The following is a 27,218-nucleotide window of genomic DNA, read 5'->3' on the forward strand; positions in this document are numbered from 1 at the left end:
TAATCATATAATTAAATAATTATCAATACATTGTATGAGCGTAGAATGTTGTTCAATAAGCCTTTACATATTCAATGCAAAAGGTCCATAACCGTTAAGGTTGAGAACGCTAATCAAGACTAATATGTACTTAATACAGTTTGTGCAGTTTACTCAGCATGGCTCTGTCCTCTTTTCCAGGTGGTTGGCTTTGGACTGAAGACAGACACTCTTCCTCAGAGCAAAACAGTATTAATGTCTTAATCATGAAAAGAAAAAGCGAAATACTTTTACTATTGGATTTAAATCAGTTATAATGTATCATGTTAAAGCACAGATTATCTCAAGATGGCAATATTCATCAGGTTTAAGTGTTGCAGACACCAACACAAAACAGATATGGAAGGAGGGAGAGACGGCAGAAGGGACACTATGTCAGTGGTGTGCAGGCATGTGAGACAGCACAATGTTAAAAGGAATGGTGAATGCCAATGGAACTTGTGGGGTCAGAAGACTTCAGCTAGAACACTGACCCCCCACCGAACACCCCCCTTGCCCCCCCCCGACCTCCAACTTGAACTGAAAATCTTAACAAGACCGTCCAGTTCTTTTGTGCAAACAAAATAGGAGAATCTGAACAATGGATTTTTACCTTGATTTGAACGCTGGTTCAAAAGGGAAGGAATATTCTTTTTTTGTATAACAATTTTTTTTTTTTTTTTTTCATTGTTTTGGGTGTTTACCTGCATTTTCTTTCTAGTTAAAAACTACTGACTACTTGCCTCCATTTTCACTGTTGGGCCTCTGTCATATATATTAGTGTCACCCTCACTCATGGACTAAAGTTGCCCATTCAGTTTAAATAACAGAAATAACAACAATGGATCCCTTGTGTGCTTAAGTATGTTGACCTTCCAAATCTCAAAAGCTTAACTAAGCACTTAAAAAAAGAACAGTATTGACTCCATCCCAAAATTGAAGACACATGTAAATATTTATTTAACAAAGAGGTTTATTTGAGAAATCCTCCTTCAAATTCATGAATGATGTAACTACTGTATTTATATTAATATAAAGAATACAAGTTTACTTTGGCATTGCCGACACATCGCTAAATGATTCGGTCCCATTGCACAGTTTCACTCATGTTAAACCACATGGAGAGTATGACAGCACATCCTGCCTGAATGATCAGGTTTTTGCCCCTTGTGTGTGTGTATGTGTTCCCTATGCCCCTTGACAAACAGCTTGACAGGGGACAGCATTGCTTACATTATGGTACGATGGTGCTGTACGGTGAAATTCCAAGTATGACATCAGTTAATGAAGCAGTGATCAAAATAGTAAGGGAAAAGAAAAGCAAAGGCAGTCACCCAAGTTTAAGGCCATGTGATATGGTGCTCCCCCTGTGCGCACATACAAGTGTACTCTTTAGATAGATTGTCAGCTAAAGGCATTAATTATCCACCTTCACTATTACCGCATGTGTGTCTGAGCTGGTCCACAGTATCCTCTGCCTTGTCTTGACAGAATGCTTTATCCACACTAGGCTTAATGAGATATAGGCACATACTTATGGGGCTTGCAAATGTGCACATAATAATACTGGTAAATCAATAGACCTGCAGGATCTGTGCCAAATGTGAACAACAAATTTATCCTCAGTTGAAACTATAGTTTCCTGTGTGTAACAACCTATATCCGATAATGTTTCTCCCAGTTAGGACAAATCGGTCACATTTGTACAGGTTGAAGTTAGTTTTGCCTTACAATAAATATTGTGATCGTTCTTGGCAATAGCTGGCAAACTGTACTGACAGACGCACAAGAGGCCAGTCAAATGAATGTGTGAGAAACACAGCTATAACAATTATAAACCTACAAATCCTTGTAAACCACAATCAAAGAAGACAAACTGTAAATACTGATAAATAATGACTGGATGTGAAAAAGGGATTTTACAAATGCTCGCGGTTTTACAAATATCAGAATAAATCATGTATAGTTACGAAGGTTGTTGGAATCAAATAATATTTTACCGCCCTCAATGCATAGCCCCTTAGTCTATCTACTGATACATATCTCTAAGACCTGTAGAGCAAGAGCATATGTCAACCAACACAAAACACTCACAAGGAAACATTTTTGGGTCTGTAAAAACCACCTGTAATTTGCACCTATGTTTCAGCCCTCCAAAAATAATAATTTAGGGTTTTACCCAATTGTACTTCTACAGTCATTACTATCAATTTTAAGACAGTGCTTCTTTGAGTAACTCGAACAGTGCTATTTTCTCTCTGTTTGATTTTATTTTATCGACTACTGGTTGTTGACATTAACTGCATGAGACTGAGTTGCACAGATGAGACCCTTGCGCCAAGAATCAATGTACTTAAATCGGTTCTATTCTTCAAAATGTCAAGCGAACTCTGTTTATTTATTAAAAGTCAATCTTAATATATTTATTTATGTATTCATTTCCAGTTTGAATATCCTCGTGTCCTATTTAATTATTATAAAAAATGTCTTTTTTTTGTCTGCCCCTTTGGCTCTGTTCAGTTCTGATTCATCTTCTACACCTGGCAGTGACACTGCTCAAGAGGTCACATTTATGATAGACCACATTATCTCATCGGTGACAGCCAGCTTGCATGCTATTCAGATACTGTTTGCTGTATTGCTTTGACCTTCATTGTCTTCATTTTCCTTGACCCTTGCTCTTCACCGCAATGAGTGTGGAGCGCTTGAACACTGAAACAGCATAGCTCCACTAGTTCAGAATCTTGAGTCTATTTTAGGATCTGGTGGGATAGTGTTACAGCCCGTCTTAAAGTGTGCTCCACTCCTCAGTGGTTTTTGCCAACACATACAGAGGGAGAACAGAGCAATTCCGTTCGACCACACAGAAGCTTAGGAAATCGTTGGTAGTAATACAGCACATCCAGTATATAATTGGTCATAGATTGCTTACCTAGGGCAAATTAAATGACAGGTACCTTAACTCCAATCCCGATTTAGATCCATTGTCATCTTCCTTCTGTCTTTCTGTGAATCACTGTTCTGCATGTAACTGAAGGTTATTCATCTCCCACTCATTCTCTCCATTTCACAGAGAAACTGTCTGACGTCCAGTAATAAAAGACTGAGAACTATCTGACAAGTGTCCTTGTTTCCTTAAAAAAATATACAAAAATTATTACTGCACTATGTACAGTTCATCCCAATATATTTATTTCCATTGAGATTGAATTTGGAAGGGGAATTAGGCCAATATTTCAGATTATTTTCCAGTTTAAGACAAAGTCAAAGGTAGGAAGATGTATTAATAAAACAAATGGATAAAAGCATTTGGTAAATTAATACATTAAATATACAGACAACATCAGAGATAAAAAAATACTTTAAACAGTGAACACAGACATAACCATCCACTCATTATTTAAAGGCCAGCCAATGGATGAAGTGGCTGGTTCATGGGCTTCAAGCCCAAAAACCTTTAGATCTTAATAATCATAAGATCTTCATTCAACTCCTTAAAACACAATCAAATGTAGTCATTTTATTTGTTGTTGACGAAAATACTGCACAATGAGTGTTGATTTCAACAGTCCTTTGTGATAACATGGCTGTATAGTGGGTGACTAATAGTCATTACTATTGCACACAAAGAGCTATTGCTGCTGAAGAAGTGTAAAATGTCAAGGAAACAAGATGAACTATCATACATAAAACACCATTCATACAGTCCATATAATGTAATAAAGGGTCGCTTAAGTCAGAAATTCTCACTGGTCTCGCTCATTTTCCACACTGGTGTTTCCAAAATAGTAACTAAATGTCATGTGCAGTGATGTGCATCGATTCTGAAGCAGAATGACGGGGTGAGAGGCTGAAGCCCCCCACCCCCCCAGGCCCCCTCCCGTCCTCACCGAACATCAACAGTCATTCCAAGGTCAGGCCTGCTGGCAAAATGGATTTTACCATCGGCCTCCTGCTCCTCAAACACCACGAGCTGAAGAAACAAACCCACATTAGGCTTCAAGTAGAACAGAAGAGGGGTTAGCGACTGGGGATGCCCCACCCCGGACTGTTCCGGAAAGCACTGCCGAGTTCAATATTGTCAAAGTCGGGGGTGGCGGTGTGGGGGGGTTCTCCAGCTATATAAAAACTGTTGACCTGTGTTATTTCTAACACGGGCATTGGAATTGGAAATTCTTGTAGAGGACGTGAGGAGATTTCTAGTTAATCCCGAGGACCGGTTAGAGATGTGGGATGTTGTCAGTACCTGATTGGCTCCCTGCTTTAGCCAGGGGGTAGGGAGGTAGATGGTTTGCTAGGGCCCTATGAACCAGTGGCGTCCAAGATTCTGCCGGTTGATAAAGACCACTTCTTTACCCTAGCCCTGTGAAGGCACACTGAAATGAGTAACAACTATTCTTTCTAAATTTCTCCCTTCAGAGTTTCTCTCAAAACCTTAATTCATGTTTTGTATCTGATTACTAACACACTAACAACAAAGGACAAAATATGATCAGGAAGCACTCTCATTATATTTACCAGGAATTTAAATTGTTTCATGACAAGTTAGGACATTTAGAATTCATTAGCAAGCTTTACAAACAAAAATACAAACGCTGCCAAGATTGAGATGATTAATAATAATAATTCTTTGATTTCCACTAACTCCCTGTGTAACTGTCCACTGTGAAAAAGGCGGAGGAAGATAACCTTGATGGAAACAGGCTGGTGTACTGAAGGAGACAAAAGATCAACAAACAGAGGGGTGGATTAAAAGTAAATGATGGGTACAGACCGGTTCATAAACTCTGGAACCATATCCAGACTATAAATGGTAACGTCTCCAAGTGCCACATCATTCAATGCAATATCTCCAACAAGTCCTGGAAAATAAGACAGTTCTGTCCTCGACTCTGTGGGGGGGGGGAGTTAATTAACTGAAATATCAAACTCCACAACAAGAACGGGAAACAATTGAATTTGTACCTTAGCGCTGTTTGTCTAAGAGTTTCCCATAATTCAGTTTTCCACCAGTAAACTCAATGTTCTCTCTCCCTTCAATGGGAAAATGCATTAAACATGAGCAAATTGTTATTGGACAAGCAAGAGCTTTTTATGCTAAGCACCAAGGGAAAACAGCAAGAAACATTTGCCTTTCACCTGGGCTGCATAAAGTAATTGATCAAGCACAATCTCTGGCTGCACCTTTTGGATAAGCTGCATGAACTGTATTTCCAATTGCAAGTGGCGAGTCCAAAGTTGTCTGCTTGTGATTCTTCTTTGTTAGGACCACATTTGTCTGGAAAGTTGCTGTTGGCTTAATCCTGGCACCTCGGCAACCACATTTATCAGCATCACCAGGAGCTTTCACATCTAACATGGTGCTGAATATTAACAAGAGCAGGTTCTCGGATACAGACCTCAGCAGCACTCCTCGAGCCTGTCCACAGAGCACAATAACACACTACCTTCCCATCAGGCATTGCAAACACCTCGGTATTGTGGTCTAGGATGCCAACAAGATGTCTGTCCAAAAATACCTGGAACACAGATTAGGCTATTAGGAATAGTCCAAGTCTCCCACTGTCAGTGGGCATTACCATCATGACCGAATCATATGTAATGCTGCGTAGACAGAGGTGTCCGTGTCCTCACCAGAGCTCTGTCCCTGACGTTGTTCCAAGAGTTCAGAAAGCCTCCACTGGTGATGGTGGTCTCATACAGAGTGTAGCCGTACGACTGACCGTTCCCGTTATGGACTGGGAGGTTCTCCATGTTGACCGGCCTCTCAGACCTGCATGACTGGGGAAAACAAGGTAGCAATCTAATCCAGCCGTCTAGCGCAGAATGGACAGCTACATTTCTAAACCAAGTGCAGACAGCCTTTTCAATAAGCGTCATTACGAAATAGAGTCTTCCGACAAGAGGGCCTATCTGGACGGTGGGAAAGTAATTGTTGTCTCAAAGGGGAGAAAATGACTGCAGCGGGGAGTGAATAATTAATGATGTAAGCAACTGCCAGACGTGCTACATCTGTCCAGAACATAAACTGCCCTGAAGAGCATGTTATTAAGCAGCCTTGTCTGGCCTAAAGATATAGTACAGCACCAGACATCCCAGTTGGTTTAGCACACACAACATGGGCAGCAGCTGACCTTAGTGAACTGTAGGCTCTCCCACAGGGATAGGTGCTGGAGGATGACAGCAGGCTGGTAGACACTCCTGTCCTGGAGGGGGGGGGATCTCTGGAAGCTGATCACCTGACACACACACACACAGCTGTAAGTGTGTGTGTGTCTTTGTATGCGTGTACAATTCCATCCGTGCATGTGTTTGTACCTGACAGTAAATGACACTCACGGTGGTACCAATTGACAAGGTTCCTCGGGGCCATACAGTCATTCAACAGTGTCTCCCATTTCTGTGTCTGTGGATGCATGCGTGTGTCCAGCTGACTGACGGAATTTCACATAGCATTGTCAAAAAAACAAAAACAATCTTCATTCAAGATTTACCAGTCCCCAGGTGTTGCACATATTAGCCCCATTCTCCAAACAGACTCATTTTCCAATATACTGGACCATTATAGCTGGCCGTAGCTGCTCTTGAGAAATGCCATCCAAACCCATTAGCTGTGATAAAACACTCTGAATGTGTGAATGTTGAGTCGAGCTCAAGCACTCCCCTACCACCCGTTTGCGAAACATATACGCCTAGTGTACAGTGGCCTGTACGCCTCACTCTAAAAGGCTTTTCGAAGCAGTATTGACTTGTAAACAGCCAACAGGGCTCAGTTAAAATCTTATTCCGTCAAATCGTGTTCTAAATGTTTGTGTTTGACTATGTTTCCATGTTCTATGTTATTGCCTCCAGAAGGCTCATCCTGGAGTGCTGACAGCTTTGCTGCAGCACTCTTTGTTCTTTCTTCAAGAACCAGACTATTTCATGAGTCAAGGAGTCTTCAAACAAGTCATAGACTTAAAAAGGACACCGTTTTCTTTATTCAGGCAAAATAACGGAAGATGATTATTATCATCTGTCATCACAGGCTGGCGTGAGTCACAGAACGACTGAGAGCTGCGAGCAAAACAATAGGACATATCACATCTGATCTAATTACAGAATTAGGTCATGTGTTTATGGTTGGTGAACAGGACATAAGCCTATCAGATGGTTTAGTGGCTGCTTTCATCCAGGCCAGGGCTTATTGTTCCCACAACACAGAAATGGTTTGCTCTGTGTTTGCTCTCTGAAATATGGCTTATCAGGAGACTGGATTCATATGGTTCTATATGTTTAGCTGATTCCAGAGCCTTGTAAAGATATCGGAGGATTACAAGGTTTAAGCAGCATGGTATTGTCTGTACTTGTGTTATCCGATAGGCTGAAGAAAATGTATGATTTCGCACCATTACAACTCAACCTGTCTCTCTATTTAAACACATCTAGAAGCCAGCGGTTAAGCATAGGTGTTATTTCTAGACCAAGCCACAGTTTGGAGGAGCCCCCCTAGGGGCCGTAATCTCTCTCTCTCTTTCTCCCTCCCATGCACACTGTAGCCAACCCAACAAACCTTAAGTCAATCTCATCCATCATTAGACAGAGCACATTGCCCAACGGGCCCTAACTACATCACACAAGTTTGGGTGAGAGATCCACTAAAGCTGAGGCCCTCTCGGCGACACTCACTGTGGTAGCTGCCGAATAAATTCCTCAGAAGAGGGTACTTGGTGGTGTAATCCCAAGCCTCGGATAATGGAGTGGCGTAATCTGCAAGATAATGCGCTATCAGAACAGCAGGCATGTGAGAATGCGAGGCACGATGCCTCCTCGCGCGTCTGACGGTTTGGCCCTGCCTTTATCGAACATCTCGATGCAGCAGGAGTTCCACATTTCCAAGACTATCTCGACAGGTGCTGTTCAGGGAATTTGAAAGGTAGGTGGGAACACAAGTAGTGATGCAAGTTCATGCAAACATTATGTCAGTGCAGAGGGTCAAAATGCAGTCTCTTTGGTCTGCTTCTTGAGACGATTCTACTTGAAGTAGGGAGGTCGTTAGAATGTTAAGCCCCAAGGAGGACATAAACTCCTGTCTTGTTGCCTTTCATTTGCGTTTCCAAAACTTTTTATCAGGGTAATGAATTTGTTAATGAAAAGAGCATTCAACAGCACCTAGAAAGTTGCTGTACTGTTAAGGAGTGACAGCACCACCTATTGGTTGACAGAGGCACAATGCAACTACGCATCTCCAAATCAAACAGATCCATAGATCAAAAAACACATAACAGTGTAGAGAGATTTATATAATGATAACAGTTAAGTCACAACTAACCAGAGCTAGTTACCATGGCCTTGGGTCAGCTGGGTGTGGCAAGAGCCCCATTCATGAAGCCAAAGTTTGTCCCTCCGTGGAAAGTTTGTCCCTCCGTGAAGCCAAAGTTTGTCCCTCCCTGATTTCAGGATTTCTGTTACAAGAGCCACCGTCTCTGTCAAGAAGAGGGACACAAAGACTTCCACAGTTTATGCTGTTGTTTCAGAAACCACATGTGAAGGTCAGACCTAGGGCTGGAACAACACAGAAAATAACTTCTCCTACCTTTACATTTAGTCATTTAGCAGACACTCTTATCCAGAGGGAATTATAGTAAGTACAGGGACATTCTCCCCGAGGCAAGTAGGGTGAAGTGCCTTGCCCAAGGACACAACGTCATTGGTACGGCCAGGAATCGAACCAACAACCTTCAGATTAATAGCCCGACTCCCTAACCATTCAGCCATTTGACCCCCACCTTTACCTGTACACAGTGCTATACTGTCACAAGAGGGACAAAGACCCAAAGGAAATAAGCAGATATATATTTTGTGTTTAAATTCCATTTGGCACTAGCCTTAACAAGCAGCAAAGCTTGATTCAATCATGCCATTGACCTAAATCCACTGTCGAATGCAATATGGAATGACCTTTGACACACCTTATTACAAATGGCTGCAATTTATCATCAAGTGACACCTTTTGCATTTCAATTCCCTCCATCGCCCCACACTGATTAGTTACACACAATGGGTGCACAGTAAAGTGACTGAGGGTAATTATATATTCAAAATGGGCTGTCTTTAGTGATTCAAATCAAGGGCACAGGGATAATGACTAACAGTGGAAGGGAGTGACTGGGCTTGACTTGATTAGCTTCCTACGGGTGGTGCACAAGGTGGGCGGTGTAGGAGGGATTTTTTATTTTTTTATAAACAATCCTTGAATTGTTCACTGGATGATCTAAAGACAAAAGACCAGGAAGTGTGCTTCAGTGCACGTATGTTTTGCATGGAATAAGGTTGTGCATAGCAGGGTCCAAAGGCGTTTGGAAAAACATGTGGTGTATTTGTTAGTCACTGACTCTTGCACACAGTGAACTGTCTTCACTGCAGTGGTGGGTGAGTCACGCTTATCTAACACAGATTCATACCTGCAGTACTTTCTCCCGTAATAAACCCTGTTTTGCTATGCTTTGCATGTGTGAAAAGAATGGAGTCAATGTGCAGATATCTGGTCCTTTTTTATCAAGAAAACTATCAGGGTTCTGGAAGGTTACCAACGCTTTCATATTGTGTCAATTTCAAAACAAGAAATGCATGGTGTCTCACTACAAAATAATGCCAATATAATGATATGAGGGATATTAGAGATACTGGCTTAATTGTATTTATAAACTACTGCTGGCTCACAAACCAGTGTGCATTAAAATTTTCTTCCTGACCAAACCACAGCACAAAGGACAAGTGACCATCTGCTATTGCTAAGTTCCGAGCAGTTAATAGGATACATGCCATACATAGATGAACCCTGCTGGAAGAGGAAATCAGGTTTTTCTTTCAAATTACTTTCCGTATTTCCTCTCTCCTCATCATCCCCTCAGGGGATGAATCTGAAAATCTCCCCAAAACCTGTACCTACAATGCATTTGGATGTAGACAAGGAGCTAGGACACTGGAAAGGAGTTTTGAGATGCAACTGCTTTGTCAACCTTGGCTGGTAAGAAATGGTGAAGGTCACCCCTGAGGTCGAACCATCCAGACCAATACTCCATCACCAATTTGGGTTTGTGTGGCTGTAGGCCAAGTAGAAATGTTTAAGTCAGAGGAAAACATTTAAAACCACGTCATATTAAAATAGAACTTTCGTTAACTGTAAAAAAAACTTATAAAACGTTATAAAAACGTTATGTTATTCTAGGGCAATTCAAGACAGTGAGACGAGCAGTGACTCATCTTCCTGATTTCCCACATGTACTGTATGAGGTCTATCGATTAGAGTGACAGAGCCCTAGTCACATGTCAACATGACACATCCACTTACTTGTATTGCATCTAGATACATGATGCTGTCAGAATTGAGTTTCTGGAAGTTGACGGTTTCTAATGCTTTGGAGACACAGCAAAACAAAATTGTCAGCATACTGTAGCAGATTTTGCCTTGTGACTGGGCCTAAAGTTAACGTGCATACAATGGCGACAACCCTGTATGGCAGTAAAGATTTAACAACCCTGCACTATTTTCATTTTAATCAGCTATGATACTGTAAATTGATCCTGTTTTCTCAACACACAAACTAAATCTGGATCCATCTACACAAACGGGCTAATCCGCCTCCATTGTACTCAGACTTCAAGTGGAGAGGGAATTAGAGAATGAGAAGGCCCGCTGGGTTCTCTCAGTGGCTGCCTGACACCAACTCGTCCTTGGCACAGACATGAGTTCTGGTACCAAGCTAACTGCTGCTGCACTGCAGGCTTACTCACCAGGCCGGTGTGTCTGTTTATGTGTGTGTGTGTGTGTGTGTGTGTGTGTGTGTGTGTGTGTGTAAATCGTTTGGCCAGTGAGTACAATACCATCATTCACTCCACCCTGTTAAAGCCCATCCTGGTTGTCTGAGGTCAAGAGGAGCTCTGTGATTCTCCTGGACAATAGCCCCTGGACACAGCAAGATAATTGTGGTCGGAATGACATCACATGCAGTAACACTTGTTTCAATGAACATTTCGTGGTGAAATGAAGTTGAAGAGATTCATTTAGGGTGAAGGAGAGATAGAGAGGGAGTCGGTGACAGAGTAAGTGAATGAATAAGTGAGTCCAACCTCTTTTACAAACGGCATGTATTCATTGTCTTTTGCGTAAGAGCCATATTCATTTTCCACTTGAAATGCTATAATTGTCCCACCATTGGAGTACTGCAATTGAAAGCAAATCAAAGTGTTCGTTCCAGAGCATCAGCATTTCTCAATCCCACTTAACAATATTAATCTTTATTTAATCTTTGTATAAGAGTTTAGATAAAAAACAGTCTGTGATTTCTCTGTGATCATTTAAAATCTGTATAAAACAGGATAAAGGTTTCATCTCACCTTGACACATGGTGTACTGTACTTGATGAGACACAAGTCTAGGAACCAGCTGATCAAAGAAGCAGCTGACACGATCGGTGAACTGTGGATAAGTTCATCTCAACTTCATGTTCTCATCACGCAAATAAATATTCCAGCCACATAATGACACTGATCCTAAACTGTCCACTTTCTGTGCTGCAATGTAGGCCAAACATTCTTGAGGGGAAAAATCCTTTAAAGACCATTATCAGAATCATATAATGGTATATTGTTATCCTCATCATCACCATTATCAAATTCTCATGACTTCCTGATTTCTCTGATTGCAAAATGATGGTTTCCCACCTCCGTTTGTAGCTTTCCACTGTGCTGGGTGTTAATAATATGAAGATAACTATCAAAGAACAACATGACGCATCAGCGTTCATTTATCAGAAATTGAAAATAGCAGAGATTAAAGTGATTACGGGGAAAATTAAGATGCAGACAGCATCCCGGTATGCCACTAAGCTTAATGTCTTTGCTATAATTATTAGAGTGTAGAGTTTATAGTCTATTATCACTGACTGTCTAAGGGTTTGTGTTATGGTCGATACAATGTTGAGTTGCTTCATGATTTGAGTTTCTGTGAGGGCTGCATCTGCAAGGAGTTATCACTAACCTGGGCAACTCTCCTAAATCCAGGATAACCCACAGCCCCAGTTCTGCTGTCAGGCTGATCTATGCCCTGAAAACACACAGAGATTCAGGCAGTGTCCAGGAGGGAACACAACAGCTTCATATCAAGGTCGTAGCCATGGAGTCAACATTGGGGGGGACGAATATTTTTTTTAAATTATAATTCCGAACAGAGTGCTTGGTTGCCTGTCGTAGCGTTGCACATTTATATTTCTATATCAAAATATTGGGGGGGACATTTTGACCAGATTTGAATATTGGGGGGGATGTGTCCCCCCCAATATGTATTATGATTACGGCCTTGCTTCATATATAACGTTTGCATGATGGTATCAATTCGGAAAGTGTCGGCCCTTCTTACTGTAAATCCAGCTGGTCCTGGAAGTTGAAGACTCCTCTCTCGGGTTCATGCAGGTTCCATGGTACATATGTGGTGAGTGTGTTGAACCCACAGGCCCTCATATTCAGCAGCCGGACCCCCCAGTAGGCCCTGGGCACACGGAAGTAGTGGATGGAGCCTCCCAGGATGTGGAAGGGCTCTCCCTCCAGAGTGAACTGGGAGGAGTTGGCCCTCAGACCCTCTGTGCGGCTCATTCTCTTCACTGCTGCAGGATGTGTGGGAAGACGTTAGTTTTATTATCACTGAGAATATTACCATGAAAAATTGTATTTCCATGAAATTCACTGTAGTCATAAAGTAGGTTGTGCCACTGCAAAAAGCAACATCTAACAGTTAGCCTACGTCTCTAGGCTACATGAATGTCCAGCTCAAGGGGGTAGGTGAAAGTTTATAATAACCACAGCTAGTTTCAGCATTCCATACACGCTCCTCAACCCCTTTAAGTCTTCTTTAAGTATGCGTAATACCTTACGTGAGTTAGTATTATATTATTTTTTATTTTGTTAATTAGCAATCACTTGAGGAACACTTGCAACTCACGTAAGGTATTAGGCTACTTGAGGAACACTTAATCAAGCGCCAACTCTTCACGCACGTCGGGACAACAACAACGTTGAAAAATGCTGATGACTAATTCCACACCTATTCCTATCGTGGATTATTGGCTATAATCGTATATATTAACCCGAGAAAGAATTAAACAGAGAATGGCATAGCGTCGTTAAAGGACAGACGGGATACCATTAGTTTTTACTGTTTTCACCCAGCTGTTGTAGAGCGAGGTCTGTTGTAGCCTAATGTCACCTTGGTTTTAAAGTAGGGTATTCTACCCGATTTAGTGTAGCTTAAACATGGTAGCCTACACAACCGCTACATCAAGACACAAAGGCGGTTAAATGTACTTTGAAATGCAACATTGTAGTACAATAGATCGTGCTGGGCGTTTTTTTTCCCAGCTGCGTGCTGTTTTTCCAAATGTAAATAGTTATTTGAATAGTAACCACTAGGGGGCAACAAACTGTCAGCGCAATTAATCACATTTTGAAGACACTCACTGTGAGTTAAATGAGATATAAAGGTACAATAGGCCCATACTGATTTTCCGTTATCGAACTATTAACAATCTCTACATTTTTTATATGTAAACTGACTTTGTCCAGTGTCAATCAACCCATGTCTCTGTACAGTTTTCCCCCCTCTTTCTGTCATGCATTGGACTGCTTCAACCACTGTCTCATCACAAAACAAACAGCACTATATTTGTTTTCTGATACAACAATGGTTCCCCTTGTTTCTGCTATTCTAGACCTTACTACGTACAGCTCTCCCTACGTTTAAGTTGTCAGTGCCATCACAGCTTCAACCTTAACAGTAGTTTGTCTGTTGGCAGTTTTGAAAACCTTTTTCTCTCTAAAACTATTCAGATGGATTATTCATTTTAGCAAGATCATCCGTGGTAAGTTACCCCAAGTTTCATGTTCATATAGTTTATATTCTTGTCTCAGCAGTTTGGTCAATATTGTATGAGCTTATGTCACACTGAAAAGATACATTCTGAGTCAGTTGACTCCTGTAGCAGGGGCGTTGTTAGATCCTTTTTACTGGGGCATGTGCCCCAGTATAAATCTGCTGTGCCCCAGTAAAATCAAAAGTTTGAGTTTAAATTTTTTTCTTTATTAGTCAATGCATTCATTTAGATTGATAATCCCGAAAAAAAATTACGCAATATCCTAATCAACGCTTATAAAATTAAAGCATTTTAACCGAAAACACAAACCGATGCATGCAGAATTCCATGTCAGCGCGCTCTTCTGAGCTTGCCAAATAGCCACTGCAGCACGGACATAGAAGTCCAGGTGTCGGACTTGGTACACAAGTCAGAATTGATAGGCTAAGAAAACATTACAAAACTAAAGAAAGTTTCTAAATGATAGGCCTACCAATTATCTTATTTTGACTAAAACATAAAACAATATTACATGAAGCTCAAAAAAAGAAAATTGCGCTCAAAGTAATGCGAAAAAATGTGCGCTCTCGCATTAACTATTGATGTCCCTTTCAAAGCTGATATCAAACTTGCGTCCCTGAACTGTGTATAGTGAGTTAAGCAAGGGAAGTTTCTATAGCCTAGAAAAAAAGGGATATGAATAGGGGCCTGTGCCCCAGTAGAGTTTTATGCCTAACAACGCCCCTGTCCTGTAGCTTTATTGTATGTAAGGATACTTCACCCACCAGCACCTTGAGCTACAATTCTTGTATGAAATGTGCTATATAAATAAAGTCTTACTTACTTACTTCAGATGATATGATACAGTACATATAATTCTTCACACAGCCTTGATACATTTCATACAGCTTCATAAATATTATCAGTAAAACTCATGTAATATACAGCCATTTTAGTTGTTAGAAGTATAGTTGTATTTCTTTTTTTTTTATTACTTAGTTTCTCCCCCAGAAATCCAGCAGCAGTGAAGAGAATGAGCCGCGCAGAGGGTCTGAGGGCCAACTCCTCCCAGTTCACTCTGGAGGGAGAGCCCTTCCACATCCTGGGAGGCTCCATCCACTACTTCCGTGTGCCCAGGGCCTACTGGGGGGACCGGCTTCTGAAGATGAGGGCCTGTGGGGTCAACACACTCACCACATATGTACCATGGAACCTGCATGAACCCGAGAGAGGAGTCTTCAACTTCCAGGACCAGCTGGATTTACAGTAAGAAGGGGCGACACTTTCAGGCAGTGATATGAAGCTGTGTAGTCGTGTTCCCTCCTGGACACTGCCTGAATCTCTGTGTGTTTTCAGGGCATACATCAGCCTGGCAGCAGAACTGGGGCTGTGGGTCATCCTGCGTCCAGGACCCTACATCTGTGCAGAGTGGGATTTAGGAGGGTTGCCCAGGTGAGAAGTTTCCATTGCCTACTTTAGTTCAAACTTAAATCTAAACTCAATTACATATATCATATTATGTTGCACTAAGACTATGTGTGTCTTCAGCTGGTTATTACGGGACAGAGACATGAGGTTGAGGACCACATACCCTGGTTTTACAGAAGCAGTGTGCTCCTACTTTGACAAACTCATCCCTATAGTCAAACCTCTGCTGGTGAGTGTACCAGTTTAATGCATACAAATGGCAACAGCCAATCAGAATATGAGAGCAAATTTGAGTCGCCAAAGGGCTACGTTCACAAGATCCTTCCTTGATAGCGGTTAATGTCTGTTGTTTGTCTTTTGTTAGTATGAAGAAGGAGGCCCCATCATTGCTGTTCAAGTGGAGAATGAGTATGGCTCATATGCAAGGGACATAGACTACATGTCGTTCGTAAAAGAGGTGGGAAAACTCCTGTCACTCTTTATTTTGAAGATACCGCAGACTGTTCAGATAGTATTTACAGGCTATCTATAACAGCTACCTCCAAAACACTGTTACCCACTCTGTAGTTTGAGATATTTTGTAGACACTGCCAATTTTCTCCCCACTGAGAAGCCAATGTGGTGTGCTGTTTTTCTCTCTCCACAATGCAGTGTTTTTTGCTGTCCAACGTACCTACAGAAAATGATAAAAACCAAAATGGTCTCCTCCTTGCCAGGCTTTGCTGTCCAGGGGGATCAATGAGCTTCTGCTGACTTCAGACAATCGGGAGGGATTGAAATGTGGAGGGGTAGAAGGAGGTATTGCATTTTCAATTTGATCATTTTTTGTTGCATGGATCCATTTGCCATTTAGTTTGACCTCTGTTAAATGGTGTTACCTTTTCAAGTTGGTTGTTCATTTTACTCTCTTTCTTTAAAGCCCTCAAAACAATCAACCTCCAAAAGATATCCTATGGGGTTATTCAATACTTGGCCAGTATGCAGGTGAGCAGTTGTATAAAAACGTATCCTTTTTTTATCTTACATTTACATTTAGTCATTTAGCAGACGCTCTTATCCAGAGCAACTCACAGTAAGTACAGGGACATTCCCCTGAGGCAAGTAGGGTGAAGTGCCTTGCCCAAGGACACAACATCATTTTGCACAGCCAGGAATCGAACCAGCAACCTTCTGATCACTAGCCCGATTCCCTAACCGCTCAGCCACCTGACTCCCTATCTGACATATGTTAGACATGTTGTTGACATGTGCAAACTACAACTTGTGTAGTATATTTTCATAGTATTGATTGTTTTACTTCTAATACTTTTTGAAGCCTGATAAACCTCTGATGGTGATGGAGTACTGGTCGGGCTGGTTTGATGTCTGGGGTGAACCTCACCATATTTTTCATGCTGAAGGTATGTATGGCATGTGTCCATTTTGTTCCAACCATTTAACTATTAGGTTTCCCAGACATGAATTAAGCCTATAGTCCTAAAGTAAGAGAAAAATTCAATGAAGATCTCAACTGAAAAAGTTATTAGACTAGTCTTACTCCATATCTGGGAAACTGGGCCTAAATGTATAAATCCAATGTAACTTTCTTAGCATCAATATAATCAAAGGACATCTGTTTAAAGTTGTCGCCATCTTTGGCAGACTTGCTGGATGTGGTGGAAGAGATACTGAAAAGAGGTGTATCACTCAACTTGTACATGTTTCACGGTGGAACCAGCTTTGGGTTCATGAACGGAGCTGTGGATTTTGGCACCTACAAACCCCAGGTTGGCAGCTATGGTAGGTTGTATACTACATCCTTTGGCCCAGTTCAGTATGGAAAAGAAATGGTCTTTCTGAAATCGAAATCCAACCTTTGAATTGAACTTCAGATTACGATGCTCCGTTGTCCGAGTCTGGGGATTACACCAGAAAATACTATTTACTTAGGAAACTCTTCACCCAGTACTACAGTGAGTGTCATTTACTGTCAGTTACATATACATGCATGGATGGAATTGTACACACATACAAAGACACACACACACACACACACACTTACAGCTGTGTGTGTGTGTGTCAGGTGATCAGCTTCCAGAGATCCCCCCCCCCTCCAGGACAGGAGTGTCTACCAGCCTGCTGTCATCCTCCAGCACCTATCCCTGTGGGAGAGCCTACAGTTCACTAAGGTCAGCTGCTGCCCATGTTGCGTGTGCTAAAGCAACTTTGGCTTCTGGAACCATCTTTATTTGGTTTTGAAACTGAACTGTATTTTTGCTTATCGTTTAGCCGTACAGATCCGTGAAGCCAGTCAACATGGAGAACCTCCCAGTCCATAATGGGAACGGTCAGTCGTACGGCTACACTCTGTATGAGACCACCATCACCAGTGGAGGCTTTCTGAACTCTTGGAACAACGTCAGGGACAGAGCTCTGGTGAGGACACGGACACCTCTGTCTACGCAGCATTACATATGATTTGGTCATGATGGTAATGCCCACTGACAGTGGGAGACTTGGACTATTCCTAATAGCCTAATCTGTGTTCCAGGTATTTTTGGACAGACATCTTGTTGGCATCCTAGACTACAAGACTGAGTCGTTTGCACTGCCTGTTGGGAAGGTAGTGTGTTAGTGTGCTTGTGGACAGGCTTGAGGAGTGCTGCTGTCTCCAACTTCCAGTTTCATCATCAATATATTTTATATTTAAGGGGGCAAGAACATTGGCTCTACTAGTGGAAAACTGTGGGAGAGTGAATTATGGAAAAGCCCTTGATGAACAGCGCAAAGGTACTTTTGTTCTTGGGAATAAAGCCTAGTGTTTTATTTGTTTCTCTTTAGTATGGAGAACTGATCAAATTCTTCTGCAAGGATTTACAGTTTGGCCTTGCTTCATGTTGTCACTTCATCTCTGCTGTATCTAAGAACACATTCTTCCATTCTTCCTCCACATTCTTTTTGATTTTCAGGTCTAGTGGGAGACATTTTTTTGAACAACACTCCTCTTATGGGCTTCACAATGTACTGTTTGGACATGAAGCCGGGTTTCATAAACAAGTTGGGCTTTATTTACTTTTATCTAATAAAAGCATATTTTAGCCGCTAGTTCATCTTTTATCACAGTTGCTCTCTAATGTTTCAGACTGATTGCAGGCCAGTGGAACTCAGTTTCCCAGAGGGCCTCCTTTCCAGGGTTCTTCCAGGCCAGTCTGGATGTAGATGGCCCTCCCAGAGACACCTTCATAAGACTTCCTGTGAGTGAAGCCGGGATCGGGTTATGAGCATGCTTCCTGATCATACTGTATTCTTTGTTATTAGCATCTAATATGAATTAGAAACACAGAATTAGTTAAAGTTATAAGAGAAACTCTGAATTCAGGAGGAATAGTTGTCACTCATTTCAGCGGGCCTCCACAGGGCTGGGGTAAAGGAGTGGTCTTTATCAACGGGCAGAATCTTGGACGGCACTGGTCCAAAGGGCCCCAGCAGTGTTTGTATCTACCTGGACCTTGGCTCCAAAGTGGACATAACCAGGTACAGAATCCATTCAAAATAACTCATTTGATCAAATCTTGCAAGTAATGTCCCCCGAAAAGCTGAGACGTCCACAAGAGCAGCATTGTATTGATTTCAGTAAATTCCTCATCCATTTTTGTTTAGATTGTCATCTTTGAAGAAAGCCGAGCTGGTGAGAAGATACTATTTGCTGAAAATGCCACTCATGGTAAAACTGTTGATGTGTACAAACACCTGTTTTGTTCACTTCTTTAAAATCGTTACTCTTGGAGCTTCATCATTGATGTGGAATACAGTAAAGTTTTTATAACAGTCGTTAAAATAAATAAAGTCGAAGACTACCTCCAAGCCAATCACAATTGAGTATTCAACACATTCATCACGCAAAGAAATTAGAAAAGTTACACTAGAGAAGTTTTATGTTATTTCTAAATTAGGTATGTTTATATTCTTGACATTCATACACATGCCTATATTTAGGTTAGTCTTGTGTTACTTTTGTGTTTCTAATGAACAAGAGTGGAAAAACTGTTCTAACAAAAGTTTTGGTAATTATTTAATTGAGGGGATTTCAATTTTCAATGATTTTTTGTTTGACACAATGTTTTACACATAGACTAGACTACTGACATACTGGTAATAAAGCAACAAACTGTAAGATTGAAGTGTGATCTGGTTCCTTTTTTATTGCTGAGAATTCAAGAAGAGATCTGGAATCTAGACTAAGGCAGTAGATGCTTTATAACTCTTGGTAAGCCCTTCATAAACTAAACTCTGACACAGAAGTGAATTCCTAAAAAATATAATATATAATATTTCGCTAGTCCTGCTTGTTGTTTCTACTGGTTTTCCTCTCCTGTTTCTTTTCCTTCAGATTGTTTCAGATGCGACACTAAACGGATGGTTTAACTCGAACAAGAGATTGCTACTATTCACTATATTTCAGATAGACCTGTCACCCATTGCGGTTCCAACTGATTGTCAGTGTAGATCTGAACACACAGTAGCATAAGGAGAGATAAGAAGCACTGTCAACTGTTCGATGCCAGACTTTGTTTGACTTTGGTGGTATATAATATAATTTCTCTCTTTAGATTTTGAGAACCGATACAAACTCAGGCCTCCGGTGATAAAGATAACAATGCATCTACCCAGGCAGATAGGTATAACCATGTTGACTGTTTACATATAAATCCTATAAATATCTTCTAGAAATTACACAGTTTATGTTTTTCTTTTACATGCTTATTTTTTCAGTATTCTAGTATTTTTGGGTTTACACCTCAGGCCTCAATAATTCACCATACCAGGGACACTTGAGAGGCTGGCGTAGGATACTGTAATATGTATGTGCTGCAAATATAATTAGCCTAGTCCCTTATGATGTTACTTAAAAAATAAAAATAAAAAATGTTTCCCTGCAAAAAAATTCTTGCAAGCACGCCCCCAGTTGCATACGGGATTTCTATTGGATAGTTCGCCAGCTTCGCCTGTACATCACTGAGGTACATTTTCCTTATTCACAAAGACCCGGTAGTAGCAGAGTACGTCGTATTAGCCATAGGGTTCATGTTGTTGCGACATCTACGGAACTTCAGTGACAGCGGCAGGAAGACCGTGTATCGGTCATTTCAAGTTTTAAGAGTCTGTTCAGTCTGCTTTTCTGCAGATTGTGAATGGCCTGTTTTTGTAGTTAAAGCGTGCATTTCTAGATTTCTAAGATTTATGGACGCAATGCTTAGCCTATAGATTGAGCCGTAGGGCTGTCTGTTCGATCAGTGAAAACGCCTGCAGCGAGAAGCCTTGACTCTAGTCTAGACAACCCTATTGTAGCCTAAATAACTTTATTGTAAAAGGTAGTACATTTACGTCTTTATTGCAACTGTGAAATGGATCTATTGACCGACGTTGGCACCCTTATAGGGTGTTCTATAGGTTTTGCCGTTGGAAGTCTGATATTAGCTGCATACAAACTTGGCTTGCTGTACCAGTTGTTACACAAGGTGAGTCATTTAATATCAACACATTGCTTTGGAGTTTCCGGTTTTAGTACGAAAACGGTATCGAACCAGAATACATGTAGGCTATTGTCCCTTGCCTGGCTTCACCTAACAGGGTGAAAGGTAACCAGGTGCAGCAGGAGCAGTTTCATGTAACACGAGAGGAGGTAAACTTTGAACTGTCTTGTGCCTATCTAACAGAAAGGCCAAGACAACACTGCAGGTCAAGTACTAGAATGTCAGTGTGTATGCAAAGATCAATGCCAAAAGTGTTGCAAAATCGGCTGGAGATGCTAAAATGCTAGATAACCTCAATGAACCTTGCCCTTTCCTCTGAATGTTTAGTGTCATAACCTTCAACAAAGAAACATTATCATATTTAAGTCAGAAAGTGAATTTAGATTCACATCAGACAGTTGAGTCATTCAGTCAAATTCTTATATTATCCTCTGCATACTCGCAAAAATATTGAAGGAAATTGACCTAAACTCTGTTGCAAATCCACCTTTTTTTCCCTCAGACTGAGACAAAAAGCCCACGTCATGGAGGAGAGAGTGTGGCTGAGGTTCTGCGTGCCCACGGCGTCAAATTTGTCTTCACCCTCGTTGGGGGACACATCTCTCCCATCCTGGTAGCCTGTGAGAAACTGGGCATCCGCATCGTGGACACCCGGCACGAAGCCACCACCGTCTTTGCCGCTGACGCTGTGGCCCGGCTCTCTGGTAAAGATGGTGTCTCTCTATACGCTCTCAGTTCATGGCGCTCTCCCAGTCGCTTCCTCAAGCTCGTACTGTAGTGTTAATTGTCTTTCCCAGGCACTGTGGGCATCGCTGTTGTGACTGCAGGTCCAGGTCTCACAAACACAGTAACAGCAGTGAAGAATGCCCAGATGGCCGAGTCCCCCCTGCTGCTCATGGGTGGAGCTGCTGGTACTCTGCTCCAGGTTCGTTTGATTCCTCCTACGTACGGAATACTCTAGGATGGCCCTTGCATACTATATAACTATATACCAAGAAGTGAGTCATTACTAAATACTCCTCCAGGGGGTTGTTTTGTTGGAGAGCATTCTCATATCCAACACTCCCTGCTGCCTGCTTATAATATCGAGGGGTTGTTACATTACATTTAGTCATTTAGCAGACGCTCTTATCCAGAGCGACTTACATTAAGTACAGGGACATTCTCCCCGAGGCAAGTTGGGTGAAGTGCCTTGCCCAAGGACACAACGTCATTTTGCACAGCCGGGAATTGAACCAACAACCTTCTGATTAATAGCCCGACTCTCTAACCGCTCAGCCTGCTGGTTGTTGTTGTGCAGGGCAGAGGAGCGCTGCAGGACATCGACCAGATGTCTCTCTTCAAGCCGCTGTGTAAGTTCTGCGCCTCCATCAGAACTGTGAGGGAGATCATCCCCACCGTGCGAAAGGCCCTGGCTATCGCTCAGTCAGGAACCCCTGGTCCTGTCTTCATAGAGTTTCCCATTGACACTCTCTACCCCTTCCACTTGGTCTCCAAAGAATTTGGAGTCAAAAATCCGCCCAAAGGGCTGATGGGAAAAGTAGTCACATGGTGAGTTTGGAGATGTGATTGGTTGGTTATGCTGAAGAAAGTTTGGTCTCCACTAGACCTGTGTGACTATCAGTTTATGTTCTGGGTGTATAACCAGCTGATTAGAGAGTTAAACACCTCAACATCAAAATGACCAGGACAGACACACAATGTTACTTGCAAAGTGTCCCTAAGGCATGAAGGTCAGAGGACAGAATTGATAGTAGGAAGGGAAAAACAAAAGATAACATGGACATGTGACATCAGAACACAATATAGGTTTCAGTAGGAACACATTGTATATATATGAATGACTAGATAGAATACATGAACAGATAAGGCTGATCTACTGATTGGGATTAAGGCCATACATATAGATTAATTTTGTCCAACATATTGTACACCAACAGACATGAATATCCCAGTGTTGCTAACACTGCAGCCTGTCTTACTGCATACTATGTACTGTACTATATTACTGATGATGGCAACATACTGTTTGATTTTCTTTGAAAGGTATCTTGACAACCATTTAATGAACCTGTTTGCCGGGGCCTGGGAAAAGAGAGATGTGTCCCCACTTCCTGTTCACATTCCACGGGCCACAGACGACCAGGTAAATGGGATCCTTCCCTGAGACCCGCGTCTCACAGGGCTTTGAGGCCGCTCCATACGTTAGGGTCAGACAGGGAGATGGTGCTTCCACGTGTCGCTACGCAGAATGATTCGATTCACTTTCAATCATTCGGGCCAGGCGGCAGCAGCAGGAGAGGACAGGGGATTGTGTATTCTGTGTGTTTCTCGTTGCACACCCTCTTTTATAACCTGACCAGGTCCAGAAGTGTGTTGAGCTCGTGAGCAGAGCTAAGAAACCTGTTATCCTGCTGGGGAGTCAAGCAACACTGCCTCCAACACCTGCCAGTGACATACGGTATTTACTACTGGACAAATACAATGGACTCCGTAACACCTTATCCACTCAGCACACAGTCTCTTTGAGTGGGTGGTTTACTCTGTTCCAGGAAGGCTCTGGAGGACTTGGGTATCCCGTGCTTCCTGGGTGGCATGTCCCGGGGCATGCTGGGAAGGGACAGTCCCATCCACATCAGACAGAACAGACGGGATGCCCTGAAGGATGCAGATCTTGTGCTGCTGGCAGGTGAGACAGACTACCTCACTTACATACACTTCCAAAGTCTATTGCATTGAATTCAGTTGAACCCCTGGGCTGGGTTACGATAGCGGCGAAGTAAAAGTTAGGAATGACATGTTTGTGTTTAATGCACACAGTGGAGAACTGATTTATAGGCCCTTGGTGTGGGTAGGTTTAAGAGGGAGTTTCTGTTTGTGTGTTGCAGGTACTGTATGCGACTTCAGATTGAGCTATGGCAGAGTTCTTAACAGGCGCAGCAAGATCATCGCTGTCAACAGAGACAAGACCCAACTACTCAAGAACTCCGACATGTTCTGGAAACCCACTGTGGCCATTCAGGGTTAGTTCATTCAATGTCTGTAGATGTCGTTTTAATAACTGTCTGTTTGGCCCATTGGTGCACATTGACAAGGCATTGTTGTTGATTCTGTTTTCTTCAGGTGATGCAGGTTCCTTCCTTCTTCGCCTTTCCAAAGGCCTTAAGGGCCATAAATGTCCAGAGGAATGGCCCCAGAGTCTCAAGACAGGAGACATCAGCAAAGAAAAGGCCAACAGGTCAGCCAAGTCAACTTATGGACATGTGACATTTAACCAGTTGGCAAAAGAATGCATTAGTTTATCTTAAGTAATTCAACTTGTCGAGCTTCTGCATAGTACACAGTAGACTACAGTACATGTTTGGACTCTGTGTTGCCCTGCTTCCCAGGGCCATGGCCGATGAGAAAACCGACCGACACCTGAACCCTCTGAGCGTGCTCCACCGCGTGGACGAGATGATGGCGGAGGACGCCATCATCGTAGCGGATGGAGGGGACTTTGTGGGCAGCGCGGCGTACATCATGAGGCCTACAGGCCCGCTGCGCTGGCTAGACCCAGGTCAGAACCACACTGGATTGTATGGATTCATGTGTGTCTTCACATCGTGTATTTTTACGTCATGTATTTGTAATGGTTTGTAATTGTAATGGAGTAAATAATAAAGTACCGTAATTTTCGGACTATAAGGCGCACCTGAATATAAGCGGCAGCAGCTAAATTGAATGACGTGTACATGTATAAGCCGCACTGGACTATAAGCCGCAGGTGTTTTCATGTTTAATTACCATATGTAAGGGTTCGTGCACAGAGGGGATTGTCGGGAAAGAGATGGCTGCTTGAGGAAGCTCCCATTTATTAACATTTCAACAAACAAAGTTGCATATTTGCATAACGTATTCAAGTGTTACCATTTAGCAAAAAAATAATAAATTGTGCAATAGTTGCTACAGAACATATGCTGTGCAAAGCGTTTCAGACACAAACTTTTCAACTTTCAAACTTAAACGGTGCGCTCCCAGTGAACATACCGGCAGTGATCTACAGCAGTGGTTTTCAACCAGTGGTCCTTGAGGGAGTGCTAGGGGTTCCCCAGCAAAATGAGTTAATAGCGTCACAACCATTTAACTTTGGCTATTTTTTTTAAAAGTGTACACAGCTTTGAATATTTATTTTATTTTTAAAGCGAAATTTTACTGAAATCTTAATGGCTGTTAGCTGTAAAAATCCATAGATTAGCCGCACCGTTATAATAAGCCTCACGGTCGAAAAATTGGGAAAAAGGCGCAGCCTATAGTCCGAAAATTAAGGTAATACATTAAAAGTAGTAAAATACATTATTTTAATTATAAAAAAGATTCTAATAAATGATTACTTGATATTAATTAATTTCTTCTCATCCCAACAGGGGCGTTTGGAACTCTGGGAGTTGGTGGTGGGTTTGCACTTGGCGCAAAGCTCTGCCGACCTGAGTCAGAGGTAGGAGTGAAAGGCAGCCATGTTTGTAGTTTGTATTTACTAAATGGAATGCTTACACAGTGAGGGGAATGATGCTGGGCTTCTCATCCAGGTGTGGATTGTCTATGGTGATGGGTCTCTGGGGTACAGTGTGGCAGAATTCGATACCTTCACCAGACACAAGGTGCGTTGCTTATCTACATAGGCCGGTTCTGACATGAGATACCGCATTCTGACATTAACGCTGAGTCGGGAATGGCTTGCAGAAGCCATTTACTTTTCCTCTTTAACTGTTCCCAGACTCCTGTGATTGCCCTGGTTGGTAACGATGCCTGCTGGAGCCAGATCTCCAGGGAACAGGTGCCCATCCTGGGCAGCAACGTAGCCTGTGGCCTGGCCTTCACAGGTCTGTCTGCTAGAGCCGCGCCCGCCTCATCCCCCTGCAGTCGGAACCTCACTCAATGACCACAATGAACTCTTTAGAAATCCTGTTCTGTTCCATGTGCTGCAAATCAATTGTCATCAACGTGAAGCCAAAGTGTGATAGAAAACACCCTGAGGTGGGCTGCCTTGCCGTAAACAAGACCCCTTGCACCGTGACTTTAACGTATCACTTCTACCTTTCCATATGTTGCAGATTATCACATAGTCGCGGATGGCTATGGAGGTAAGGGCTACCTGGTGAGGCGTGAAGATGAGGCCCAGCTGGACGAGCTCATCCAGGCAGCTCAGAAGGAGACCCGAGAGGGAAGAGCAACCCTGCTGAACGTTCTCATAGGCAAGACCAACTTCCGAGACGGCTCCATATCGGTGTAGAGTGGAGCAGATCTCAACCGTTTTAATCTTACGCCTTCCGATTTCAAAACCTAAAGCTCTTCGTGCGTGCTGTGGAAATGGGTATCTGCTGCCTGTCTTAAGGGAAAAAGGTCAAGTCAGGTACGCCTTTGTTAATCAGCCTTTCCTGGTGTTTTCTAATGTTTTAGACATAGAAATCAATAAACGTATTGTTTTTTGCTTGAATGAACCAAACCTGACATGCCTTTTCTGCTGGTGTGACATTGGCTAGTTATATTTACAACTGAGATTACTACTATCTATTGGGATATTTATTCAGTTTAGACAAATGCCATATTTTATTGGTGTCTCAGGACCGAGCCATAGTCCATAGCAGGGGTTGGCTTGATACATAAAGAGGTAAAATGTCACCCGCAATGACAACACGTTATATATTCAGTAGTAGCCTGGTTTGTCAATAGAAAGACATCATGCCTATTGTTTCATGTTACACCAAGCACCCCCACAGGTGCTTAAAAGTGATTTGTTCAATTTGTCAGGGTTACAATAAGGTAATGGACTATGGGTGTGAGTGACCAAATTAAATTGATTGTTTTTAGGGAACTTAACTCTGTTTAAAATTATTCTAGACATTAAATACTTAAATCATCTGATGATTTTAAGACCTACTAAGCTACAACATCTAATTGATCTACAACACTTAATGCTGGTTGCGGGTGTGTATAGTACAAAGGACTTTTGCTGCATGTGTGCATAAAAGAGACTTTGCACATGAATAATTTGTTTCGAGTTTAAATTCCAGTTGGATGATGTGGTTAAATCAATGTTTAGTGTGGCAACTATGCAGTGTCTGAAAGTAATGATTAGAATTTGTATTGTGGGACACAAACGGAGCACGTTTGCCTTTTGTATGAGATCCTAGGAAGACCTTTATTGATACTTTAAAAGGAAACCAAAACCAAAGGTCCTATCAGGACATTGCTCCCAATGCGTTGCAGTAGAATAAAGAATGGCAATCAGGATTTGTGTTGTATTTTCTATGCAAATATGATTACTTTTTGCCACACCTCACTTCCACACAAATGGGCACAGCTTATGGATAATGGACATTTAAGTGTTTGC

The 27,218-nt window shown here is 42.1% G+C and overlaps 3 protein-coding genes and 1 pseudogene across 4 annotated transcripts in view; 3 read left to right on the forward strand and 1 right to left on the reverse strand.

Annotated features, from left to right (window-relative positions):
* b3gat1a (beta-1,3-glucuronyltransferase 1 (glucuronosyltransferase P) a) overlaps positions 1–3,121 on the forward strand; it is a 52,935-nt gene extending 49,814 nt beyond the window's left edge. For both annotated transcript variants that reach the window (XM_084674948.1, XM_084674950.1), the window contains one exon: positions 181–3,121. The gene's annotated coding sequence lies outside the window, so the exon portion shown is untranslated. The remainder of the gene's footprint in view (positions 1–180) is intronic.
* Positions 3,122–3,557: 436 nt separating this feature from the next.
* Positions 3,558–12,660, reverse strand: LOC146257029 (beta-galactosidase-1-like protein 2; annotated as a pseudogene).
* Positions 12,661–12,703: 43 nt separating this feature from the next.
* LOC146257030 (beta-galactosidase-1-like protein 2) lies at positions 12,704–19,470 on the forward strand. The gene is made up of 19 exons (XM_084675071.1): positions 12,704–12,833; positions 13,882–13,913; positions 14,904–15,170; positions 15,261–15,356; positions 15,453–15,561; positions 15,697–15,789; positions 16,049–16,130; positions 16,252–16,316; positions 16,648–16,732; positions 16,974–17,111; positions 17,204–17,290; positions 17,403–17,500; positions 17,601–17,747; positions 17,863–17,934; positions 18,023–18,101; positions 18,281–18,368; positions 18,454–18,565; positions 18,729–18,845; positions 18,972–19,470. The coding sequence occupies exons 3-19, from the start codon at positions 14,938–14,940 to the stop codon at positions 19,080–19,082; spliced, it is 1,812 nt and encodes a 603-aa protein (XP_084531197.1). The 5' UTR covers positions 12,704–12,833; positions 13,882–13,913; positions 14,904–14,937; the 3' UTR covers positions 19,083–19,470.
* Positions 19,471–20,366: 896 nt separating this feature from the next.
* Positions 20,367–27,116, forward strand: hacl2 (2-hydroxyacyl-CoA lyase 2). Its single transcript, XM_084673441.1, has 14 exons — positions 20,367–20,830; positions 21,348–21,549; positions 21,643–21,770; positions 22,146–22,396; positions 22,892–22,991; positions 23,209–23,306; positions 23,398–23,534; positions 23,734–23,868; positions 23,969–24,083; positions 24,235–24,404; positions 25,252–25,322; positions 25,414–25,485; positions 25,602–25,707; positions 25,939–27,116. The coding sequence occupies exons 1-14, from the start codon at positions 20,717–20,719 to the stop codon at positions 26,115–26,117; spliced, it is 1,878 nt and encodes a 625-aa protein (XP_084529567.1). The 5' UTR covers positions 20,367–20,716; the 3' UTR covers positions 26,118–27,116.
* Positions 27,117–27,218: the final 102 nt, after the last annotated feature.

Source organism: Hypomesus nipponensis, chromosome 15, assembly GCF_054491055.1.
Source record: "Hypomesus nipponensis isolate SF chromosome 15, ASM5449105v1, whole genome shotgun sequence".
Classification (NCBI taxonomy): Eukaryota; Metazoa; Chordata; class Actinopteri; order Osmeriformes; family Osmeridae; genus Hypomesus; species Hypomesus nipponensis.